General features: G+C 40.8%; 1 protein-coding gene across 4 annotated transcripts in view; it reads right to left on the bottom strand.

Moving 5' to 3' along the window:
* Nucleotides 1–18636, bottom strand: part of Tph2 (tryptophan hydroxylase 2) — a 103562-nt gene that overhangs the window by 35212 nt on the left and 49714 nt on the right. For all 4 annotated transcript variants that reach the window (XM_005374324.2, XM_013517642.1, XM_013517643.1 and 1 more), the window contains exon 9: nucleotides 1133–1259. In XM_005374324.2, coding sequence (XP_005374381.1) covers nucleotides 1133–1259 — 127 coding nt within the window. The remainder of the gene's footprint in view (nucleotides 1–1132; nucleotides 1260–18636) is intronic.

Raw genomic sequence — 18636 nt, 5'->3', positions numbered from 1 at the left:
ACCTAGGCTAATACCAAGGGTCCTTGAAAGTGTTTCTATTATGGTTTCTTTCTTAGGAGACAAATATTTCATAATCCCCATATCTATTTTTATTGAAAGTAGGAAACAATATATACTGAAAAGGCTTTTAGAAATCTAGGAGAAAGTTGATTTCTTTATGCTATATACAATCTAAGATACCCCTTTTCTTATGTAGTTTTGCTCAGTAGGTAACCCTTTGGCCCTTGTAGGTATATAAGGTTCCTAAATCTTTTCTTTGTCTGAATTCTTTAAAATGTGGCCAAGGTAAGGCACAGGAGCCTGCTAGATCTATCTCTTCAACATCTTAGAGGGGCTGGGGATTTAGCTCAGCGGCAAAGCGCCTGCCTGGCAAGCGCAAGGTCGTGAGTTCGGTTCCCGGTACCAAAGAAAAACCAAAAAAAAACCAAAAAAACAAAAAACAAAAAGCGCAAGGTCGTGAGTTCGGTTCCCGGTACCAAAGAAAAACCAAAAAAACAAACAAACAAACAAAAAAAAAACACCTTAGAGTTAGCAGCCAACATCATACTTTTCCTCTTGTACTGCTACTTGTTCTGAGAAGAACCTTGGTGGTACTGTCTATTGAATGTCTCCAGTTTTCTCCTTAGAATAATTGTTGAAACTGAGTTGCTTACTGTTGAGTCACATTGCATCAGACCACAACCATATCAGCTAACCAAACAGATAATTCCTACTTTGCATTAAACTCATACCTTCTGCTGTGGAGTCATCAAGCTACAGCACATAGCCCACATATGCTCCACCACCAGCTTTTGTAAATAAAGTTTTATTGGAACATAGCCATGCTTATTCATTATCTTTGTCTGTGACTACTTTTGTACACAGTGGCTGAGCTGAGTAACTGTGACAGACACTATGTGACTCACACTCCTAAAATCCTTACTGTATAGCTCTTGTATCTAGCTGACTCCTGAACAAAAAGGATATGATACAAATATACTGAGGGTCAATAAAGCTAAAAAGTTCATGGCGCTCCCAAAGAACACTATTACATAAAACCATGCCCTCTCCAGGATTCTGTCTATAATCCATATTTAATGACTCCGAAGCTCTCTGCCTTACAAATGGGCATACAAGCTGAAAGTCAACTCACCGTGGCAAGTTTCTGAACATCTTCATCTGAGGCTCCCAGAGATGCCAGACCTATCTCTTGTGAAAACTGAGCAAACTTGGGATCTGCAAGGAGTGGAACGTGCCCCAGGAGCTCATGGCATGTGTCTCTGACAAGAAAAACATCACAAGGACATGTTATACAGAAAGCTTTAAACTACCACTGGTAGAACAAGACTGAAAAACCCTAAATATAACTTTTTACTACAATTAGTTAGTGTTAGCATCTTTGAAATGCAGATGCTTCACCAGGACATGGCAGCCTAAGTTATGTACTATAAATTAAGAAATATAATACTACTTTGTTCAAGGTCTTACTATATGCTATACACATTGTGTTTTATTACACATATTATATCTTTGAATCCTAAAGACAATCTTAGAAAACTATGAAAATTTAGTACAAGATTCTTGAGATTAGGATGGGCAGGGCTGGGGATTTAGCTTAGTGGCACAGTGCCTGCCTAGCAAGCATAAGGTCGTGAGTTCGATTCCCAGTACTGGGAAAAAAAAAAAAAAAGGATGGACAAACTACAGCAACAGCCCAAATCTGACCCACTGCCAATTTTTATAAATAAAGTTTTATTGGGGCACAATCATGCTTAGCCAGTTTTTGACAACAGCTGCAGAGTTGAGTGGTTGTAACTGAGATCACATGACCTGCAAATCCTAAAATAATAAGTAGCTGGCCTTTATGGTTGGAGTTTGCTGACCCTTACTATGGATGGTGTTAAATTAAATTTAGGTCTCAAGATATCTCCACCCTTGAGTCTTTATGTAACAATCTGTAATCCAACTTAGTACATATATTAACTGAAAGCTTAACTCAGGTGTACATTCTTACAACAAATGACTAAATCTTAGTGCCAGCACCATCAGTCATCGCAGGTGGCCAACTGAATCAAATAAGGCGAAACATTGTAACCAATCAAGCCATCTCTACAGCTCATTTCCATTTTCTGCCCATATTGGACCATGTTGCAGCCCTGGAAGTTCTTTTACTTGCTGTGGGGCTAAGGTTTATCACAGTCTAATGTCACAAATAAAAACAAATTAAATGTTCAAGCTAAATCTGTTGTGATCCTGTCTTTTGACAATAGTGATGAAATTAAAATTGGGATTCAGTTTTCTTAAGGATTTTTAATCCCTTGTCTTTAATCCTTAAATTGTGCTGCATCCCCCATTATGCTTTGCAAGGCACTGGAAAACAGTAGAGAAACACATTATCATCATCAGTGTGGCTTTTCTATGGAGAGGTTGTCTGCTGTAATATGAGTGATTCCCTTGAGAGAGCGCCTTGGAAGACTCTCCTAGTTCTCTGCTCTGATAGCTGAACTAGGTAGTAATCAAAGCTTGGCACCAATCCCTTTTGCCTAAGCTTCCAGTTGGAACTAGATAAGTAGGCAAAGGACAGATATGTGTCACCATCAAACAAGGCAAATGACTTCCTGAGTCATTGCCATGAATAATGAACTGTTCCCAGATTCCAAACTATATTGGAATGAATTCCCCCATGACTCTCTGGGCATGGATCAAGATACAGCAATATTTTGTATTCCTGACAAAAAAAAATGAGTCATGCAGGTAGTAATTGAAAGATGTTTCTGATTTCACCTGTGATCCTCTGAAGTATATCACTTCAAATAGATTCTGTAATACTAATGCCAGGTGCTACCACCATTATTACCAGGATAAAACACTTTGGATGGTCATAGAAGTGAAGCAAGTGAATAGCAATAAAAAGCATGAGATTTGATGCCCACATAAAAAAGATGACTTCATTCAATCAAAAAATCTTGTTTCCACAATTGAAACTACATTCCCAACCTGGGTCAGGTACTTCAGAGAGATATCAGGATGAAAAAGCAGAGTCAAATAAGAATAAATGAGCAGGACATTTTAAAGAAACTCCAACTTCATCCTCTGATAACTGTGCCAATAACCTCCTTTTTTTGCAAACTGAATTTGTAGAAACGAATACATGGCGGTGATTCTCTAATCACATTGCTTAAGGTAAAGAATCAGGCTCACTGGATTTAAAAAAATAAGAAGCATTTATGTTTTGTTTTTTTTGTTTTGTTTTTCTCCGGTACCAGGAACCGAACTCACGACCTTACGCTTGCCAGGCAGGTGCTTTTGCCGCTGAGCTAAATCCCCAGCCACAGAAGCATTTAAATATTATCCAAGTGGGGCCAGGGATATCGCTCAGGGGCACAAGTGCCTGCCTGGCAAGCTCGAGGTCCTGAGTTCAATTTCCAGTACCAATAAATGAATAAATAAATATTATCCAAGCCCCTTGTTTTATCTAAGATGCAATAAGAAAAAGAGAAATAGAGAAAGGCAAAGCAATAATATACTGAGCTATTAGGTACTGGGTAGAGTACTAAATAATTTCACATCACATTAGTAATTTAATCTTCACTGAAGGGGAAACTTTATAATAACAATTTGACTAATAGGGAATCTAAACATATGGAAATTTAAGAATCTTTTCAAAGGTCACACTTTTAGTAAGAAACAGAGACAAGATTTGAAATTAAATTCTTCTGACTCCAACTTCTTTTTTTTTTTTTTTTTTGGTACCAGGAATCAAACTCAGGACCTTGCACTTGCCAGGCAGGCACTTATGCCACTGAGCTATATCCCTGGCTTCTTCTGACTCCAGAGCTGTGCTCTTTCTCCATTGTTTCTCTGCCTCTATTGTCATAATTTGCAGATATGGCATAAATGAGAAGAGGCGCATCACTGAGACCTATAGAAGAGAGTTTAATTAAGTTGATTAGCACAAGAAAAAAATGTAGTCAGTAGGCCTGAAGTCTCCTTACCTGCTACCCAGTAGTTCTCAACCCTCTGAATCAGTTGACAGGCATTTTTTCAAAAGCAAATGACTAAGCCCCACCTAAGACCAATTCAACCAGGATCTCTGAAGTAGACCAGTGTCTTTTGTGCTCTCCAGTTGATAATAAGAGACAGTGGTGAGACCCTGTCCATAATAAATGAAACTGAGAGCTCTTCTAGAGGCATTAAGCAACTAGTACTGTTTCTAAAACTAAAGCTGACTGTGATTATGTATTTTTGGGCTAAGTTTAATTACACTAAAATTGCATCATGGTGCTGGAGAACAATGAAAGGTTCTAGCTGAAAATAGGTAACTGCTTTATTACTTTCTTGTTGCTGAGACAAAATACCTGACACCAGCAGGTTAAAGGAGTAATGGTATATTTTAGCTCACATTCTGTAGAGGTTTCAGTCCATAATCTGGCTGGCTCCATGATGGAGATCATGGCAGAGGAGAAACAGTTCATGGCAAGGCAGACAGGAAGCAGTGAGTCTTCCTTCTTCTTTCCTTTCTCATCCCATCCAGGCTACAAGCCTATTGATTGGTGCCACCCACACCCAGAGTGAGTTTTCCCCCTTTAGTAAATCCATCATCAACATCCAGAATTATGCTAAACCAATCAATGAGCTAATCCAGTATCACACACCCATGATCCAGTATCACACACATGATCTAGTCACTCCCCCCAAAAGCCCAGGCTATAAGCACACTTAGATGTCCAGGGGACATCTAGACATAAGCCATAACAGTAACTAACTACTCTTAAATGAGGACCCATTTAATCCAGACACAAGTCTAATCCATGTATGCTAAGACAGTATAAAACCCTTGTGGTCAATTTTTTGAAAGGTCATGGAGCCTATACTGATGTTGGAGTTAAGATTAGGTAGATCACCATGGAAAAATATGAATAGCCCATGTTGTAAATACTTCCAAAAGCCCATGTTGTAAATACTCAAGCACCCCTACAGATCTTGAAAAACATGGCAAGAATAATTCCAAATTAAACCAGATGTCAAACTCTAGGAAAATACTGAAGATGGTATCACTCATAGTATGAATAAACAAGGTGAGCAGAAACTAACTAAATGCTTTCTATTGGCCAGTAACTATGCAAGGTGTGTCATAATGTAAGAAAAGAATAGAATAAGTCATGATTACCATAGTGATGCATTCACAGATTCCTGGTGCAATACTCGATTTACTTTTGAGCTTGCCAAACACTTCTTAAAAGCGGGTACAGAAAATAGTCTTTTACATACCTAGGTACTAATGAAGTCCAAAAGCTTATTGGTAAAAGGTAAAGTACAAAGCTTGCAGATATAAAGGAAAAAATACCAGAGGCCCAAAGATATTAAGGAGTCAGTTCTCCATGGTACAGAAGGAGCTATCATTTAGATGTTAAATTAATGTTATTATCAGAAACCTATAACTCACTGGAAAACGTAAGAATCCTAAGAGCATTATGATGACAAAGTAATCCAACTACACATAGGATAAAAGAAATAATGAATGTTGAAGAAAAAAACACACAATAAAGCAGAGTAAGTTATACTGTTTCATTAAAAATGGAAGCCTGAAGCAAGGTGGCTACCAGAAGGATTAATGGAACATTAGGGATACCCTTTACTCTGTTGTAAGTAGCAAACATGCTGTATTTCAGGAATCTGTGCTCTCCTTTCCTTTCTGTCTGCAGGGAGAGGAAGAGCTGAGAAAGAGCAATTCCCTAGATTCCTAACAAAGGAGGAAGTGTGTACAGTAACCACATTTCTGGTGAGCCAAGGTGCTAAGATTCTGTATTTCGAGTAACCTTGTGCCAAGGTTACTATCTTTTATGCCTTTGGTGGAATAATGTTATTCTCTATCCCTCTGTCTTTAGCTAAAGCACAAGTACAAAAAGGAAACTACAGTGTCCAGAATCACCTTAACCAAAGGACAAAGAAAGATGTTTAGCATTATTAATAAAAATGATGCATTAACTTTGAAAAGTTTGCATTTTTCTTTAGTTTTTTTGAGACATGTGCTTGCAACTGAGTCCACCACCACTTTGGGAGCGGGTGAGAAGCTCCAGGTTTAGAGAAGCCTGAGGGAGAATACAGACTCCAAAGTCGTCTCTCCGACCTTTGTGCCTATTAACATCTGTTAAACCGAAGTAATGCTGTTCCACTCTGTTTCACAAAGTTTAAATGCTACTGCTGCTCTGTCCTGCATGTAAAGTAGTTCAAGACCCCTGGGTTGGTTGTATTATCCACAGCTGGACCCCTGAGTATCTAATTATGAACAGATTTCCAATGTGAGTTTACAACCAGTGCCTTATCTCACCAGATCGCTCTTAAAAGATTCAATTATTTGGTCATAATTGCACCTGTCAGCACATAGTGCCTCCAATCTCTACATCAGCAAACACTTCTCTTTTTTAACTCCCATCACTTGGATGCATTTTCACCTGAATAATGCTTTTCAGAGCCCTTTTCACAAAAGCTCTCTGTTCACTGGAAACATAGGACCTTTCAAAACTATTAACACTGTAAAACATCATGTCTCTTTAAAAAAAAAAAAGCTACAGCTGATATCAGACACTAGACTTTTGCTGCTCTAAATTGGAATCTCCTGTGATAAGCCCTGTTAGAAAGATTCTAAAGCCCGCTGAGATAGGCGCACAAAGAGACCTGGGCAAAACGTCTCCAGGGAATTCTTAAATCATTCTAAGAAAGTTGCGATCATTTTGCTACAGGGAAATAAGGGTCCCGGTTGTTAAGTTCAAATTCAAAACGAGTCTAGCATTTTTCTCCTCTTATCAGTTTCCAAAGCTGACTCCTCAAGCTCTGTGTGGAACAACTCCTTCTTATTTCTGCTGTAGATTAAAGCCTTTAAGAAGCAGTGAGTGAGCATCCAACATTTGCTTCCCATCCTCAATCAGCGCATCTGTCTCTTAAAACATTTTTCTGTGGGTTTTGTTTGTGCTGCATGACAGAAGTCAACACTTTATCTAAATCATGAAGCAAAGGCACGGAAGATGAGTGGGAGAGGTGGACAGTCTGCATTGAAGAAAGGATGCAGAAGGGTTAGCTGGGAGCGAGGACACGGTATTCTTCAGCCTGCACACATCTGTGGGCAAAGGGGAATAACCTGGGATACACACCAGGACACACAGCCAGCGCCACTGGACTTGGTTTGTTTTCAATGCACTAAGAAGGTAACAGGTATTAATTGGTTATTAAAACAATTTTTCCTCAGTGCTTTCCTTGGAGCCACATACAGAGTTTTTTAGTTTAGATTTCAAATAACATACTGTAAAATCTGGCCCAGATGAGATTAGAATTAATCTTAATTAGAATTAAGATTAGGTAGACCACCATGGAAAAATCTGAATACCCTCCAAAAGCCCATGTTGTAAATACTCAAGCACCCCTACAGATCTTGGTGAAAACATAGCAAGAGTAATTCCAACTTAAACCAGATGTCATACCCTAGGAAAATAATGAAGATGGTATCACTCATAGTGTGAATAAACAAGGTGAGCAGAAACTAACTGAATGTTTTCTATTGGCCAGTAACTGTACAAGGTGCGTCACAATGTAAGAGGAGAATACAGTAAGTCATGATTACCATAGTGATGCATTCATAGATTCCTGGTGCAATACTTGATTTCCTCTTACGGTCACTCCTTCTAAGATCACTGTTACAGGACAAACATACACACAGCTCTCTTTTGTGAACTGAGTACACGCACGTTGCCCTGGAGGAGATCTTTGTTTCCCTCCATAGAAATTGTAAGGAAGTCCACCAAGGTTTCTCTTTACTGCAGTTCTTTGGAGACTAGAAGATATAATTATCTTTCTAAAACCTCAGTTCCAGGAAGATTTATTGTGTGCCTAGTGTGTACCAGGTACTATAGTAGGAACCTCGGATTAAAAGTAAAAAAGGCAATAATTTTAGAATAACTCCTCGTAAGTTATGTTAGGATTCCATAAGAGGATGGTCAAACAGCAAATACCAACTTCCCTGACCCAACAAAAGATATAGTTTCCAGCTCTTATAAGGACAGCAACAATGACTGCAATGCACATTCTGTTGATATTTCACTAGTCCCTCACCATTTCTGGAATATTTCTTATTTCTTGAAGTAATAGGAGATGTTCAACTTTCCCTCCCATCCTCAATTGCACTAAAATTAAGGCAGGGATAAAATACAATGATTAAAAGCACATACACTGGTGTGCTGTGACACAGTTCAATGGTAGAGTGCTTGCTTAGCATGTACAAAGCCCGGGTTCAATCCTCAGCACGAGAGAGAGAGACAGAAAGAGAGAGAGAGAGAGGAAGGAAGGAAGGAAGAGAGGAAGAAAAGGAGGAAGGAAGGAGGTATGCTCCCTGGCATCAGACCTAAGTCTATTTCCCACATTCCTGTGCAGGCAAATGATTTCTCCAGTACAATAGAGATGGTAGAGATGGTAGAGATGTCTGAGGGCCACTTGAAATATGGCTAATTCTACTGAAAAAAAAAGAATCCATAGCTTTCTTTAATTTTGCATAATAAATGTAAGTATTTGTTACTATATTGGATAGCACAGATAGCATTTTCTCATCTATAAAATGGAGCTTATAAGGGTCCCTATCTTTTGATATTCTCAAATGACATAAGATAATCTTAAAACATAAGCTTCTATAGCAAAGTATTATTATTCACAGTACATTGAACTGTATTTAGACCTAAGTTTACTGACTTGAAAAAGTTTTGCCCGCTTAGCAGGTTTTTATCACTAAGGAGGCAGGAGGCTTCTCTGAGGTGGTGTCATGCTCCTCTCTGGGAGAAGCCTGGCACACGAGCAATGCCCAGTAACTGCTTTCTCAGCTCAGCTGAATAGAGCAGGTGCTGATGGGCCTCTGTTGCTCCAAATAGAGATGAATCCAAGTGAAACCCAAGCATAGTTTTCCTAATTTCCAGTGTCACATAAGGGCTTTGGACCAGATCATGATTTCGCCATTTTCTAGTTGTGCAACCTTGGGGAAATTACCTGACTTCTTTGAACCTTGGAATTGCCATCTGTAAAATGGTGACAGTCCTGAGTACATCACAGAGATGAGGGGAATCATGCCAGACAAACAGAATATGCACTGAAATGTCAGCGCACTTCTTTCTCTGCTGTGGTGGCTTCTGCAGCTGTCCAGGGCATGGCTGTCATTCTCTACTCAGTAGTAAAGAGGCGTGGGCAGTGATTACCTGGTGTTTTTTTGGGGTTTTTTTTTTTTTTTTGACTAAAATTCAATCATTTTGAGTTTCTTCTTCTGAACTTGCAATTTAAAAATGCAAATATTCCTGAAAAATTGCTCCCTGCTCATCTCAGCCTTCCACACCTGAAAGTACATAATGAACTTCTCCCTGACCACAGGGTGCTGAGGAAATATGCATTTTGATTCAGGTGCCAGTGCTTCTGAATGCTAACTTTGGATTATTGGTGTCACACAAGAAAGACAAACCTGGGTGTGGGGCAGGCTGGGAGTGGAAGGAATCAGCTAAAAAGTAATAAAGGAATTGAAAAAGAAAAAGCGTCTGAAGCTCCATCCTAAGTCACAACAGAGAGCCTCAGAAATAGGGCTCCAGCAGGCACTTAAGCCCAAATTTGGTTTCACAATGCACAGGTCTTAAATAATGTACAGAATTTTTTTTTAAATAGAATACTTGGAGCTCTTGAGACAGCAGGCTCTGTAAAAAGTCTTAGGGGTTATTTTTGCTTTTAGGCACTTCACAAAAACAAGACACAATATTATGATTGAAAACTTGGGAGTCCAGGTCGAGGCAAGTGGCCTTGTAACTCAGGACGTGCTGGAATTTTATGAGGCACATCAGTGTCCACATGAATTTAAGAGGTGCCGAGGAAGAGTAGACCTATTTGATATTTATATCAAGCTTTTTTTCTCTTTGAAGATCAAAGCATTATTTCATCATCCCTCACACAGGGAGGTTAAATAGCTTGCCAGTGTCACACTGAGAAGTGATGGTGGGTCCCGGATTCCCAGCCACGCAGTGTCTCAGGTCCTTCTGCCTGAGGACCATGCACAGAGTCTCCTATCTACATTATTGTGCTGTAGTGAGGCCCTGTCCCCTTTTGCTTGTGACTCAGGAGATACCTCCTCCTGATAAAGGGGGCAGGTCTGCTAACCCCAGAGGGATCAAAAGAGGCGACAGTAGTTGGGCCAAGGACTAATGGGACAGTACAGCACCAACCCCTCCACTGGGCACATAGGGTATTCAACGTATTCTGGATTCTTACAGAGCAGAGCCACCAAACAAAAATAGCAAAGTGTCACCTTCATATGTCCTACAAGCTCTATAATCAAAAAATCAAGAGAAAAACATTTAACTTCAGCACACATGCAGATTTAGGTTTTAGTGGTTAGTATTAACCTAGAGTAAAGGTTAGCCTACAAATCTTGGCACCTCTTCTTCCTGGCTGTGTTACCTTAGGCAAATTACTTACCTTCTCCCCTCCTCATTTCCACATGCATAAACTCAGAATAGTAATAGTAAAACTTCAGGGAGTTATTGTGAGCATGAACTGAGTTCAACTATATAAAACACTTAAAATAGTACCCAGCAGTCTTAATAGTATGCATCCACTGCATTTAGCAGATATGTACATGATTGGTATTAACATGAAAAGCATTATAAGCGCTACCATTGTGGTGATGGGTGTTAAAATTACTTATTCTGAAGGATGGAAGGGATGACAAAATTTTCAGGTGTAGCCCAAACCAAACTTCTCCGGAGGGAGATGGCCACTAAGCCAAGGGTGTGAGCTCTAGATTAAAAGGCAGAAAAGGAGGCCAGATGGAATCGGCATTCTGAGAGCATGCCACGTTCCGAGAATTGCTGGTAATCATGCCGCTCCAAGGTCTTGAACAGCAAGAATGATAACAGCACCGTGGAGGAAACCAGTTGGCCGGGCAGGCTTGGCACCAACCTTCTATGTCCTCCAGGAAAAAGTGAGTTTAAGCTAAACAGCATTCATAGGGGTGAAGGTTAAGCGGTGGAAGATTCTGGTTTTATCTTCCCAGCTCTGCACTAAGACTATGCCCAGACCTGACTTCAGGAAGGCCTGATATTAAAAGCACCCATGATGGCCAGGGCTTAATTCAGACAAGTGTGCACATCTAGGATCTCTCAGGTGGGAGCCAGAGCAGAGTTAGGAAAGGCAAGGAGACCATATTTTTCCTCTCATTACAAACCTAGTGAGAGACATCTGTTCAATCAGACAGCAGCAGCCAACCTTTCTTACAAATGTGAAAGCCTGTGTCTTTACCTGCTGATGTTATTACTTAACAAACAGGGATTAATGTCTGAGCGCCCCGATAAGGAAATAAATGACATCTTCTGTCAGTTTTAGAGAGGGTTCTGTTCTAATAAGCAAGAGCTAAGCATAAAATTCATTCACTTTACTTAAAAAACAGATGAAAAGCATTGTCAGAAATAACTCACTTTTATCTTTCTTATAAAATTGAAACACAGTCGTAATTATAAGAAAAATCACCTGGCTGCAAAACCTTTTCTAAATTTTAACACAGTTATATTTAAAAATAACATTAATTGCCCCTAAACTGTTCAGCTGTGACAAAAAAAGGATTTTCCTTAATGCAAATGCAGTTAGTTGTATTATAGCAATAAATGCTGCAGTACTAATCAGTCGTATCGTGAATTATTTCCTGCTGGTGAAAGTTCATCTTCGGTTTGAAAAGTGATGCAACCAGAGCAGAATACATGCCTCACTGGTATGTGCTGAACGAGCAGTTATCTCAAAGCAGCCTGAACCTAGAAGTTCTTAATTTGATAAGTTTATACTATGTTGTACCAAGTATATTTCTTTTCTAGTTTGTTAAACACAACATCTGAAACATGAGTTCTCTCAAATGTTTTCATTAAAACATGTTTTTTAAAAAAGAAATTTCCAATGTAAAACTGCTTTATTGCTTTGGCAATTTCTCTTCTGGAAAGACAGACAACGTACGGCTTGATCTCAAAGAATGATGTCAAAGAATGTATTTTTATAATTTCAATTCCTGGTTACTTTTCCCTGAACAGTGGACAAGGGATAGGAGGGTCATGCTATGATACTATTTCATTCTTCCTCTAAGCAATGCTTTATGTTCTAAGGGTCACCTCATACTGAACCATGAAACACCTGGACATCTCTGGTCTTCATCCTGAAATCTAGACCAGGGTAGGTTCAGCCAATACGGAAAAGAAAAAGACTATATTATTACACAGATATATAAGATATGCAATACTGTAGAAAACAGAATCTTCCTTCCCTCAATTTCCTAGACCTCAGTCAACTCATACAGTGTCTGAAGGAAAACATGAAATACAGGCCAAGAGGAACATAGGCATTTCTTACTAAAGAGCTCTGCATTTCTGAGGTATCACTGGACACAGGGACCACAGATCTAAACGCAACCCACAGTTCTGAAAAATTCAGAACTGTTTCTACCTCTCTGGTCCACAAGCAAATATGCAAGTGCAGTTAGCAAGTACTCAACATCTTTGCCCAAAACCCATCAGAGGGTGCTATTAGAACTATAGAGAATACAGACCACATTTCCCCCCAGAAGGAAGTGCCCAGTAAAGTCAAATGAATTAAAATGGAGCACTAGGGAGTAGGATATAAAGAAATCTGAAAATCCAAAGCATTCTCCAAGAACCAGAAGTCTGACATCAGAAACCAGACCAAGCCAAGGCATTACAAGGGAGTGAGGAAAAGATTCCTCCCGCCAACTTGCGTCTATATCCTGGATGCCCAAGAATTCCCTGAACTGAATCTACCTTGAATCTACCTTCACTGCATAAAAATTCTCCAGAGAAAAATTCAGAACTGTTTCTACCTCTCTGGTCCACCCTTCTCCCCAGGGAAGGCGCACCGCCCACTCCAGACATTGCCGACACACCTGCCAACAGTCAGCACCAGGGCAGTCCAGCACCAGGGCTTGGCAGGAGTTTCCAGCCTCATAGAATTTCTTTTTAATGTAATATTTAAAGTAGTTCAAGTGTAATTTTGAAAATGACAGCATGAATTTTTTTTAAGGTAGGACAAAGAGCTCTTCTACCTTCAGGTCTGACTGTATTTAGGGTAAGCTAGTCAGAGGGAGAAACAAATGTTCCTCTGTGGGGGTTTTTAGCACTATATGAAGTACAAGCCGGTCTCTCTCTTATTCTCCCTCTTTTTCTCTTTTTAATAAGGGCACAATGAAGATAAATCTCACACTCTTTTTAGATCATCTTCTTAAGCTTTACAGTGAGTACCGTTTTATTCCTGAGAATATCTTTATCCCAAAAGCAAAATAAATGAGCATAACAGGTATTCTCATCCAAGTGAATTAACGTCTTAGTTTTCACTGGTGTCCAAAATTCTAGCACTGTAAGTTTTTCTGTAGACACTGAACACATAAGAAAGCAAACAGTGCTTTATTCTTGCAGGATGGCCAGCATCAGCCCCTGAAATCAAACAAAGCTGCTGGGTAAGTGGAAGACAGTCATCCATGCAGGACTGCAGCCACTCAGAAAGGACCCTACTGCCACACAGGGTGAGCCCAGGGCTTCATACAGACATGCAGCACTGACTTTACATCCCTCACACTGCTGTGGGACTCTGAGCACATCTCAAGCCTGGCACCTACTGGTGGTAAGCCATTCATAATTTTAGCCCACTCCCAACTCAGTGCTACATCCCAGATTTTCAGATCCACTCCACAAGCAATCTGTATCCCCCTGTTTCTGTATTTTTGCCTTTGACCCTGTCCTTGAGTTTGTTACAATCCTGTGAAGGAGAAGGACACATCAACAAATAACTATGAGGCAGTGTTGGAAGGGCTAACATAGAAGTTAGGCAAAATGCCCTAGGAACAACTCACTGACTGGAAAAGTTTTCACGGAGAAGGTTGCCACTGAGCTGAATCTTAGAGAACTCAAAAGACTTCACCAGAATCTTCCCAGGCACACTGAACCACCCACACATATGCAGGGATGGAGACAGAGCCAGGAAGCTCAAAGGGATGATAGGAAGTCCGGTGTGGCTGGACAGAGGCTCTCAAAGGGCCCAGGAGAAAGGCAGTATGGTTGGACTGATAAGACCAGGGGTTTTTGTTTCCCCAACAGAAATTAAACAAAGGAACAATATGCTCAAGTGTGTGTAGTGGAAAGGAAACAAAGTTACAGATTGCTTCTCGGAGGAGAAAGCACAATCATGGACGGAACAACGGCAGTGTGAATATGACAAGGGAGATGTTCGATTTTCTAAGTGTGGTTTTAACCACCCCCAGGGTATACCTTTGGTTGTCGCAGCTCGGAGTGGGACAGCGTGTGTACTGGGGTACTCTAGACAACCAGCAGGTAGAGGCTGAGGGTACTGCTAAATATTCTGCAGTACTTGGGACAGTCAGACAATCCCCCATAACAAAGAACTGTCTGGCCCAAAATGTCAGTGGTGCCAAGGATAAGAAACTGTTCTAAAAGGATGAGGTGGCCAGAGGGCTGAACGTGGCACAGGGCACCGTGGACTTTACCCAGAGAAACAAAGAGCAGAGCAGTAAGCTTGTGGGACCTCCCACATTTTTGTTCTGCCCCTATACAAATGCTGGATAAACAGTCATGTGCCCATGAAACTTGGCACTGCCTCCTTCTCTCCTTCCAGTGAGAGGGACGATCTTATCAGAGTAACCTTGAATTTGACACAGTTGCTTTGTAAAGGAAACCATTTATAAATATCGACACTTGATTAGTCACAACTTTGCTTGAGATCACCACTGATCAAAGCACGCAGCTGGTAATGTGCAGTCACTGCCTCGGGCACTGCTCTAAGGGAGAAAGCACGATAGCATCTTTCTGCTAGCAGATGGGAGATCTTTAACCCAGGCATAAACAGAGGAAACTCCTCCCACCAGGAAAACCAGGAATCACCAATTTTCCAGGACAGTGATTTGCGAGGACTTTCTCTACTATTCTCTGGGCTAGAAGACTTTCCCCCAGGGCACCAATCCAAACTGTTATCACTTTTTAAATTCAGATTCCACTATTTGCCCATATTTAGGGAATCCAGAGCTTTAAAATGCAAAATATAAAATCAAGCCAAAGACATGCTTAAAACCCAAAGCGTGTTGAAAATTGTGATGGCAAAATACATTCTATCCAGACAAAAAAGGGAAATAAAATCCTTTGTTTTTAGATAATGTCATAAAATCCTTTGTTTTTAGATAATGTCATAAAATCCTTTGTTTTTAGATAATGTCATCTTGCTGCTTTCGTTCCTATTCCTACCTGGGTCTTCATGGCTCACCTTTGTGTCATTAGTGCTGCCTGTATTACCACAGTTCAGCAACTGAGGGCAGTGATTTGAAAGTACCATACAAGAACCAAACACAGCAGCCAAGTTGAACTTCACAAACTGGGGAATCTGCCCTCTTGTTGGTTTTCAATTGAGAAAATGGATTTCATTACAAAGACAATGCCTGGGAAAGTGCTTAGGTAGGAAGCAGCAATTCCAGTATTGTGCCCATAGAGTCAAACTACATGGTTGAGAATGAACATATGATTTTGTAATAGACAACAATCAAAAGGATCTCTCCAAAGTACTTAGTATGTCTAGCATACTTCTGAAAGGATCCAATAAAAGCTAGTAGTAGTAGTGGCCTCTGAAGAGGACAAACCAAGTGTCAAGAGAATTAAGGAAGAAAAAGAACCCACTGTTCACCTCCACCCTTTAGTGCCCTTTGAAATCTGAATCATGTGCATGTATTACATGCTAACAACATAATTTCTAAAAGACAAATGAATATTATAAAACTCACAAAAAATAGCAACCTTATAGAACTCACAAAAAATAATATTTCTATCCTCTGCCTTAGTTCACTCTTGTCATGGATTCCTGGAATTAAAAAAAAAAAAAAAAAAACCTCAAGTTTATTGTTGGAGGTTTGAATTCACTTCTGAACTCCTAACTTGTGTTTTCAACCTCCAAGTGCTTTCTTGTTTGCAGATCCCATCCAGGGATGCCTCCAAGACAACTTGCTCCAAACCCGAATGCTCCTTTTCCCTCCTTCCTTCCTACCCTCTTCCCCCAAGTCTGATCCTTTTCCAATACTCTCAGTCATTATTACAAATAACTACCCATTCATCTTTCCAATAAAAAACTTAGTGTTACCTTAGGGATCCTCCCTCTTCTGATCCTTATTATAGTCACAAAATATTGCTAATTCATCTCTACTGGGTTGAGACCATCAAACAGAAGAACTCGTGTATTATCCCAGTGACCTTTCCTAGCATGATGCCTTATCAACTCTAATCCTTTACTTGAATGTGAGCTCCCTGCCTAGATTTCCATCTCAATCATTCACACTTCTGCCGCCCTGACTCAAAGTCATCTTTCTCAATTCCCCTTCCGGAGCATACTTCAGGACCTCGGATAGCTCCCTCTTGCCAACAAAATGAAGTCTCCGAGCTCCAGTCTGATAAATGACCATTTATAATGCGCCCTGAAGATACTTTTCATCCTTATCACATAAACTGTACCCTGTGGTCTATCAAGCCTTGCTAGCTGATGCATTTCCTGTCTGCTTAACTGGGAAAGCCTTCCCTTCCCTCCCACCAGGCCTTGTCCAAAAATGAAATTTCCGTTCACGCTTCCCGACCTCCACTCAGATTATACCCCACTGAAAAGCTTTTCAGGTCTGTTCTCCTTTCTGTGCTCCTTAACACTTTGTACACATCTGACGCTAATCCTAGCCAACTCTTTCCCTCTTCCTCATTATTTATGTTTCCAGAGCCCCTGCCAGAATGGGAGCTGCTTTCAAAAAAAAAAAAAAGAAGCAGCAGCTACTATATTTTATTCATCTTTAAACATACCGCACCTCTTTGCTAACGTTGCACATAAATATTGCTGAATGAATTGGCTGAAAGTACTTTCGTAAAATGTAACACATTATCCCCAAATGTTATAGACCTATGTGGCTAAAATCTCATTTCTTTGCCTGCTCTCTCTCTGCATATCTATTGGCACGCTATCACAGGTCTCAGGAGAGCCAGTTATTCAAAGGGAACTAACTAAGTGCCTGCTGTTTGTAAACAGGGCCATTTGTAAACCCTCTGGGCTGGATTTAGAGATTGCCTTTCTAACTCTGACAATGCTCCTTGGAGCACTCACTTCACTCTACATGCTTTCTTTCCCAAATGTCTTGAGTCCTATAAGTAACCTTCGTTTACCCTGCAAATACTTTCGGGGAAGCTGAACAGAGCTGAAAAACAAAGTAGTGACCCTGCAGGGACTCACCTGGTCAGTGACTCATGCTCGCCTAGAGGTGGAGAGGGGCTTCTGAGACACGGTTCTAATCCCTGCCCGCTTCTGCTGCCATCAGCTACTTAACTGCTTGAATCTCAAAGGGCTCTCTGCTCCCAGAGAAGACCCTGGCAGCCCATTAATCACAAGCTTATTCAAGTAAGACAGCATCCTAAGCAAAGTGATCACCTGAGTGGTTTGAAGAGCAGTGGGCAACAAATTAGATGGAGGTGGCACTGATTTGAACAGAGGTGAAGGGGGCAGAGAACCCATGACAGCTCCCAGCACTGGGGTCTTTCTTTCACTGCTCTCTTAGCTTAGAATCCTCCACCCTGGTACATTCACATTCCAGTCTCTAACCGAGTGTCTTCCCAAGAGGCTGTCCTGACAGACCCAATCTGAAAAGGCAGCAAGCGTGTCTCTCCATCTCCTCGCCCTGCTCTGTGTGTCTTCCCAGGCCATACTGGCGTTTCATATGGCACTGACACTTGACCGTTTATCTGGGTGTGTACTGCCCATACATAATCTCCCCATGCAGCCGGGAGGGCAGGGATATTTTCTGCTGTGTCATTACCAAAGAATCCAGGCACAGAAGTGCTTGTTATGTTGTTTTAGGCATATAAAAAAGTAAAATGCAGGCTATTTGACAGTCCCATGTGTGAAGAGGCCAAATGGTTAATACACACAAGTTCTCAGCTTGCCCCTGCCACCCACCCAGGATAGAGCAGATGGCACTGCCTGCTAGTTCCTCTGCCCACTCTTTGCCCCTGCATTGTCCAAGAGAAAATGGATTTAAAAACCACAAATGAGGATTCTCTCAAGAAAAGCTGACAGGCTAAAGAAGAATCACAAATGTCATAGGCATCTGGAGGTGATGGGGAAGACTAGTGGAGTGTTCAAGAAACTAAGGTGGTAAAAGCCAGCTGGGTGGCACACACCTATAATCCCAGCACTCAGGAGGCTCAGACCATGAGCTCAAAGCCAGCCTGGGCTACAGAATGAGTTCGAAATTGGGATGAACTATATAGTGAGACCCTGTCTCAAAAACAAAACAACAAACAAAAAGAGAAACTAAGACGGCAGACAGACCATAGCACAGAGTTCTCTGTGCTTGGGGTGATAAATAGAAAAAAAATTAAAGGAGAGAGGATTTAGTAATGATTCGCTACAGTTAATAATGATAGGTAGCAGTGATTTTGCTATACATGAACTCTTGGATGTGGGGGCCGTGTTATGAGAGACCCAAGGGTCCTAGCTATGTGTCAGTCTCTATTTGACCCCTCTGCGCCTTCCCTTCCTCATCTGGAATGGAGATCTGATGAAGCA

The sequence above is a fragment of the Chinchilla lanigera genome, unplaced genomic scaffold (genome assembly GCF_000276665.1).
Source record: "Chinchilla lanigera isolate Chin_1 unplaced genomic scaffold, ChiLan1.0 scaffold00004, whole genome shotgun sequence".
Taxonomy (NCBI): Eukaryota; Metazoa; Chordata; class Mammalia; order Rodentia; family Chinchillidae; genus Chinchilla; species Chinchilla lanigera.
The sequence above is the reverse complement of the archived record's forward strand: the minus strand, read 5'-3'. Positions and strand labels throughout refer to the sequence as shown.